We start from the raw sequence: 7,121 nt of genomic DNA, 5'->3' as shown, positions 1-7,121 counted from the left end.
ACACCTGCAGTTGACCATTCTGCTGGAGAATCAACTCCCTGTGTAATTGTGGTGCAGTGTCCTCCAAAGGTTGGGAAGCCTCTAATTATGAAATTACTTGTAAAGCATTACACCCTACATAATCTTTCAGATATCTGTGGTCCAATAACTGGTGTATCAAGTAAAAAAATACGACAACAGCTTGTGGAGTGTCCAAGTGATATGGACTATATGACTGATGCAACCAAATCAGTCGGCTTTGTTTTGCTTCTCATAGATGGAAGTTACGGTTTTGAAATGGAAACTTTTGAGCTCTTGAACATTCTTCAAGTTCATGGATTTCCCAAAATTATGAGGGTTCTTATGCATTTTAATTTTAATGATGTTAAAAAGAAGGGATTGGGTGAAAAAGATGAGTTGTTTATGCACCAATATCATATTTGGGTGATCTCCTATATGACCAGGACATTGTTTACATAAATAAAATGATTATATGGTTCAATTATCCAAACCAAACAATGAAGATGGAGAAAAAGAACAAAAAAAATAGGGAAGAATCGTGATGTGGGTGAAATCCTTATAAAAACACTTCAGAATACACGGTACTCAGCGAAAAATGGAGCAGACCTTTATCCATATGTTTATAGAAAATTCTACTACTAATACGCAAAAAATGAGAAAGGATACTGATCTCACTGAACAGGACGAAAGATACAGCAAAAGAGGGACTACTGATGAAAAAAAACGATTCCTCCATTGCAGATGGCAAAAGCAAAACCTTACAAGATGATCAGGACATCCTATCCTGAATAACATTATTTCAATGAAGTAAAATGATTTGAATTCTTATTCTCATATTGGATGTTAGTTATATGTGTATCCATATCCAATGCCACGGAAGTCAGCAATGTTCTTGTTGACTCTGGTATTACTGCTGTGTTTTAGCATTACTATAAGAAGAGTTTGACTGTTGTCATTTTCAACGCTGATAACTTAAAATTTAGTCCTAGTTTGATGTTTAGCAGTAGTTACATTTCAAAATGGCAGGCAACAACCAGGAAAAGAACAGGAAACCTTCTGAAAATTGCGAGAAGCCATCAACCATTTTCAGCATATGAGACTGTTTCCATAATGGAGAAGGTACTCTGAACTGATGGAAACTGGTCTCTGGTATATAAAATCACTCTAACTATCACAAAAATAGCAATTTTGTTGAAGACGAAAAAGAAATCAGAATATGCAGCAAACCACTACTATTCTACCTTAAAATATGAAAATGTTAGCAATAGCTATGGCCAAGATGAAAACTTAAGAAAGACTCCATTTACTGTTTCTCCGAATCTGAATGAGGAAAGCACAGGAGGTAGTTCTTTTTTAGAAAAGGTAAAGCCCCTGGACCAAACGTGCATTTCAAACAAACGTTGACTAGATGAATGCAAAAATCACAGGCTCCTTGCAATCATTACCAAATTGATAGCAATTACACTGAGACTATACTTCCTTAATTTGTGAGGAACTGGAAGGATGACATCACACGCAGGCCTTAAAACTTCTTCCAATCATTAACTAGCCTTATACAAGCTTTTATGTTATCTACCACTTTCTGCATATTCCTACCTAAAGTCTTTGGGGAAGGCTTTGCTGAAAAGCTAATCAAGATGTAATCATGTAATCAAGGTGCCGTGCGAGCTCCTGGTGTGGGAGAAATTAATCTAGTTTGATTTGCTTATGATATTATGATTATGGGGGCCAAGACTATGATGATTGATCTATACCCATGACGAAGAGGAGTTCAGAATGGGAAAAATTAATCAAGATTGATTTCTTAATGCTATAGCACTTATGAAGAGCAATTCTATGATATACCTATAGCTAAGAATTTCAGAAAGTGTAGAACACATTCTTAAAGGCCTTCAGAGGTAAGGTCGATAAAACAAATCATATATATTGTGAATTGTAATAGCACAACTGGCAAAAAAACATATCCAAGATGTTGAAATTGTGATAGTAAACTTGAACAGTCTCTATTAGTCATCAAAAAATTTATCAGAAAAAGAAATTGGAAAACTTGAATTAGATTAGTTGCAAACTTAGCAATTAGATTGTCCCCTGGTGATTTTCAGATCAATCTTAGATGCCCTTCACCTATACTAATGCACATCATTCATAGCTTCTAAGACTATGTTGGAACAGAATAGGGCTGTGCTCTAGTGGTTGGGAAGGGCATCCCCATAACAATGAAACAGAAGATAACATACACATGATCAAGCCACAAAATTAAATGTGCAGAGCAAGGAAGCTTAAAAAAATCTAACATGTAATACTATATATATCTATAACTGATACAGACCAAAATAAGCATCAAAAATGCTAAAAAATAAAACCCTACCTGCTGTTATATTATAGCATTACGGAGCAGCATGACCACATTATGAATTGGTATTCCAGTGAATGAGCAAGTCTCATCCATAAATGAAATTGTCCAAAAATTCAATTCATATAGAACCAAAAACCCCAAATTCTTCAGAAACTAAACATAAATTCCTCAAACTCTTAAATCTTCAAACCCTAAACTTTCACAGAAGAGACAGTCGAATGGGGAGGAGCGCGGGGAAGCTAAAACCGCCATTTATAGTTTAGGAGGAACAGGAGGGGCACCCAATAAACTGGCCTGCTGGATCTCAAGATCGGTGAGCTGCTGCTCGCGATCCATCTCTATGATGAGTGGAACAACGAGCACGAGGAACGTCGTCCCGGCGATCCAGGCAGCCTTGCCGGTACTCCACAGGACTTTCTTGCTGAATCTGGCGGTGTTAGAGGCCGCCCTTTTGGACTTGTGAAATACGACAGACTGTCTTACGCTGTTGCTCAACCTCGCTATCATCCCATCGTTGGCGCTGCTGCTGCCCGGCAGTGACAAGACGGGCCCTCTTCTATCCCTCCTGGCATTGCCGCTGCTACTTCCAGAGACCTGAGACATGGCGCCCTTGTCTCTTAAACCTTTGTTCTCTCTGGCTAAAACCCTGATATCAGTCGCCTGTTTATATACTTGATAAATTGTTCTTTTTGATAATTTGGTTTTATAGCTTTCGGATTTTAATATTGAAACTTAGGTTGTCGCTCTGATCTGATAAAATATAGGAAATCGTATTTCATCATAAAAATTTATTATGACGTTTATCAGCTTAATCGGGTTTAAATATATCTTTTAAGCTATAAGCCTTTAATAGTAAAGCATTTTTCAAACTTAATGCAACGAAAGACTAAACTTTTCAATGTTGTGTAACCAACATTGTTAAGTGCTCATTCAATAAACAATTATATACAACTATAGACACACTGCCAATAAACTTTACGAGGAACCATCAAAACTAGTGTTCATTGAATATTAGTGTTCATTTTATTAATAAAAGTTGTGATTTCTAAGAGATTTGGTTGGTCAATTTATGGGGATTTGGCCTCTCCAAAATCCTTATGGGTCTAAAGAAAATAGAGACTCTTCCTTGACTCTTCCTTAACAGCTATATTGAGTGTGTAAAGGTTTTAATATTTTTTTATCTGAACTTAAAGAAGATCAGGATCTCATATTTATGAGTGTCTTTTATTTCATGGGTGCTTAGGGTCTTTACTTGGATCATTGGACCCTGGATTTTAATATTAAGAATGATGTTTCCTCATCAGTTCCAACATGGGTAAAACTTCGTCACTTACTTCTTCACTATTGGGATGATGGTACTTTGAGAAACATCGAAAATGCCTTGGGAAGATACATAGATACAGCATAACCAACAGATTCAATATATGCATGTGCTCATAACTATGTGGAAGTAGACCTTGAGAAAGGCCTTATGGAAGCAATTCAACTAACATTAGGTAGTTGGTTTTTCATTCAATAGGTGGATTGCGATTAAATCCCTTTCAAGTGTAAAGAATGTCATGAGTATGGGCACTTTGCCAAGAATTGCTGCAAAAATGAATATGTCCTCGAGCAACGGGAGGATGGAGGTCAACGGTATATCTAGAAGAGAAGAAGAGAGAAAACCTGCCAAAATTCCCAAAGAACAAGGTTGCCCCCAAAGGGCCCCTCCTCATCCATTGGGTCCTCATAATGCAATGAAAGATTTGTCTCCAGGAATTGGGAAGAAGATTTATCAACATGCAAAGCAGTTCATCGTCTTGGAAAATGAAGAGGGTGAAAGAGAAGTTGTGTGGGTTAAAAAACCAAAGCTTACTCAAGGAGAAAAGGGAGATGGTGAAACCCATGATGAGAACAAAGTTCTAGAACCAAAAGATGACCTTGTGCAAAATATCTTAGCGAAAGATGCGGGTTTGGAAAATGAAGAAGATTGTGAATCCTCACAAGCAAAGAAATTGCATAGGAAATTAAAGGAAGAAGAGGAGTTTTGGAGATTGAAATCAATAAGTTTGTGGTTTAAATTGGAAGATAAAAATACTAGTTTGTTCCACAAACAATAAAAAATAAGGGAATGGAAAAATATAATCAAGTATATGGAGCTCAATGGAGATATTATTTCAGATCTAAATATAATAAAGGATGTCACTTTTAATCACTTTGAGTACTTGTATAAAGAAGATAGAGATGCTTTTTTGCAGAATTAGTGGAAGACTTTTTAGGCCCTATTCCCCAGCTAGCTTCAAAAATAGATAACCCCAAGCTTTTGCTCCCTATCACGAAAGAACAAACTCGAAAGGTTTGGTCCTTCAATTCGGATAAAGCTCTTCATCTTGATGGATTCACGGGACACTTCTATAAGAAATTTTGGAACACAACTACATATGGTATGATCAAAATGGTAGATTTCATCCAAAAAACTAGCCGAATAGGGGCACTCTCAGTTCAACCTTCCTTGCTTTGGTTCCTAAAGATGTAAGACTGTAACAACCCTTGTGAAAATTCCATGTAATAAAAGTAATAAAGACAAAATAATAACCACGGATGATGGGACACTTATTCCAAGCTGAATGTAGGCAAAATCCTAGTGACAGGGATCACTTGTGATAGTTTATGGCTAAGGAAATTGGCAAAGACAATGGCTAAGGCTTTAGAAAGGAAAAATGGCATTTTTTGCACAATTATTTGTGAAAATAATGGAAATTAGGAGAAAAGGGAGGTGAAAGGTCACAGGTTGCATGTGAGGAGGAAAGTGAAGGAAAATACTGGAAAATGAAAAAAATAGAGGCCTCATTCATAAAAAGGCTTATGAGGATCAGTTGGTAACCTTTTGTCAATTCAGTTTTGGAGCTCTTTCATTATTCTCTCTCTCTCTCATACTCTTAGATACTTAGAGTTTTCTGGAGCACTCTTGGAGGGTGTGACATACTTGGATTCTTGGAGCAAGAAGGCAAAGGAAGAGTGGGAAAGCGCAAGAAGGCATCAGGATCAACAACTACATCATATTTGCTTGTAGGTACTGAGTTGCATGTATATTTCCTTCACTAGTTTTGGCATGCATGGCATATGCATGTGGTTTGTTGGTTGTGATATGTCATTGGCATGGAGGATGGTCGGGATTGACAGTGGATTTCCTAGCCTTGCCATTTTCTAGATAGCCATCGTGATTGTGCGTTTATTTCATTATTGAGCTTTTGGTTGGTTCTCATGTTTCCTTAGCTTGGGTTGAGTTAATAGTTCCTGGAGCCTTGGTTGGACAAATGCTTTGGAGCCCTGCAATAGCTTGGGTTGAGATACTAGTCCCGTAGCCTTGGTTAGACAAACGCTCTGGAGCCGTTGGTGGGTTGAGTTACTAGTCCTAGAGCCTTGGTTGGACAAACGTTGTGGAGCCCGGTGGCAGCTATGGGTTGAGTTACTAGTTCATGGAGCCTTGGTTGGAACAAACGCTCTGGAGCCCTGGATGGTTGGGATAAAGATCGTTCTAATTATGGTTTTTTGATGTCCAACCGTGAGGTGGAATCATTGTTTCATGGGTTGAGGTGGATGGCCTCTAAAAGCCCTTTAGGGTTTTGATTTATGTGTTCTATGAGATACCACATTGTTATGCAACAAACTCACAAAATAGAAGAAAAGATAGATCAACGACTTCAAAATCAACGTCTTTGAGGGGGCAACCTCCTTTACATTACAGAAATGAACAATTCTTAGATGATACAAATGACAATACTCCTTTCTATATATGAGAGTCTAAGGGGTCCCAATACAATCAGAGCCTACATAACAATAATATTGTAGGGGCACAACAATAACAATAGTGGGCTTCTATGGGGCATAATAATAATAACATGGGGACTATATGGGCACAATAATACAATAAGGGGGTTGCACTAATAACAATAAGGGGTTACACTAGTAGTATAGGGACCTAACATGCCCCTCTCCTTCAAAAAGTGTTGTCCTCAATGCTTGAGTAGTTTTGGATGCTTCTGTATAAAATTCTCATCCTCCCATGTGGAATCTTCAACAGGTAAGTTCTTCCACTTGATGAGATACTCTAAAATTGATCGATTTCGTAGCTGTCGATTTCTTGTTTTTGTGACTACTTCCAGTTCCAATATGATTTTTCCTTCCTCATTAAGTTTTGGCAATATTGTTTGAACTGGGATCTTCTCACCTATAACCTTCTTTAAGCATGAAACATGGAAAATTGGGTGCACTAGGGAAGATGCAGGAAGCTCCAATTTGTATGCCATAATACCAATCTTTTGTAACACCTTGTACTAGTTCCTGGAGCCTTGGTTGGACAAACTCTCTAGAGCCCTGTAACATCTTGGGTTGAGTTACTAGTCCCGTAGTCTTGGTTGGACAAATGCTCAAGAGCCCTTGGTGGGTTGAGTTACTAGTCCTGGAGCCTTGGTTGGACAAACGCTCTAGAGCCCGGCGACAGTTGTGGGTTGAGTTACTAGTCCTGGAGCCTTGGTTGGAACAAATGCTCTAGAGCCTTGGATGGTTGGGATAGAGGTCGTTCTAATGATGGTTTTGTGATGTCTAATCGTGAGGTGGAATCACTGTTTCATGGGTTGAGGTGGATGGTCTCTAGAAGCCCTTTATGGTTTATGATTGATGTGTTCTATGAGATACCACATTGTTATGCAACCAGCTCACAAAATAGAAGAAAAGATAGATCAACTTCTTCAAAATCAACCTCTTTGGGGGGGAAATCTCCTTT

At 38.1% G+C, this 7,121-nt stretch overlaps 1 protein-coding gene across 1 annotated transcript; it reads right to left on the bottom strand.

Moving 5' to 3' along the window:
• Window positions 1–2,347: 2,347 nt before the first annotated feature.
• LOC149143961 (mitochondrial import receptor subunit TOM9-2-like) lies at window positions 2,348–3,065 on the bottom strand. Its single transcript, XM_089449170.1, has one exon. The coding sequence runs from the start codon at window positions 2,957–2,959 to the stop codon at window positions 2,609–2,611; it is 351 nt and encodes a 116-aa protein (XP_089305296.1). The 5' UTR covers window positions 2,960–3,065; the 3' UTR covers window positions 2,348–2,608.
• Between the last annotated feature and the right edge of the window lie 4,056 nt (window positions 3,066–7,121).

This window comes from Pinus tabuliformis, chromosome X (genome assembly GCF_031772625.1).
Source record: "Pinus tabuliformis cultivar Carrire ecotype Pingquan chromosome X, CPIR1, whole genome shotgun sequence".
In the NCBI taxonomy this organism is placed as follows: domain Eukaryota; kingdom Viridiplantae; phylum Streptophyta; class Pinopsida; order Pinales; family Pinaceae; genus Pinus; species Pinus tabuliformis.
Note: the sequence above shows the minus strand (reverse complement) of the source record. Positions and strands in the feature narration are given on the sequence as shown.

What these genes read in the sequence shown, in the direction of transcription:
- LOC149143961 (XM_089449170.1), bottom strand. Translation starts at nt 2,959, where the DNA reads ATGTCTCAGGTCTCTGGAAGTAGCAGCGGCAATGCCAGGAGGGATAGA.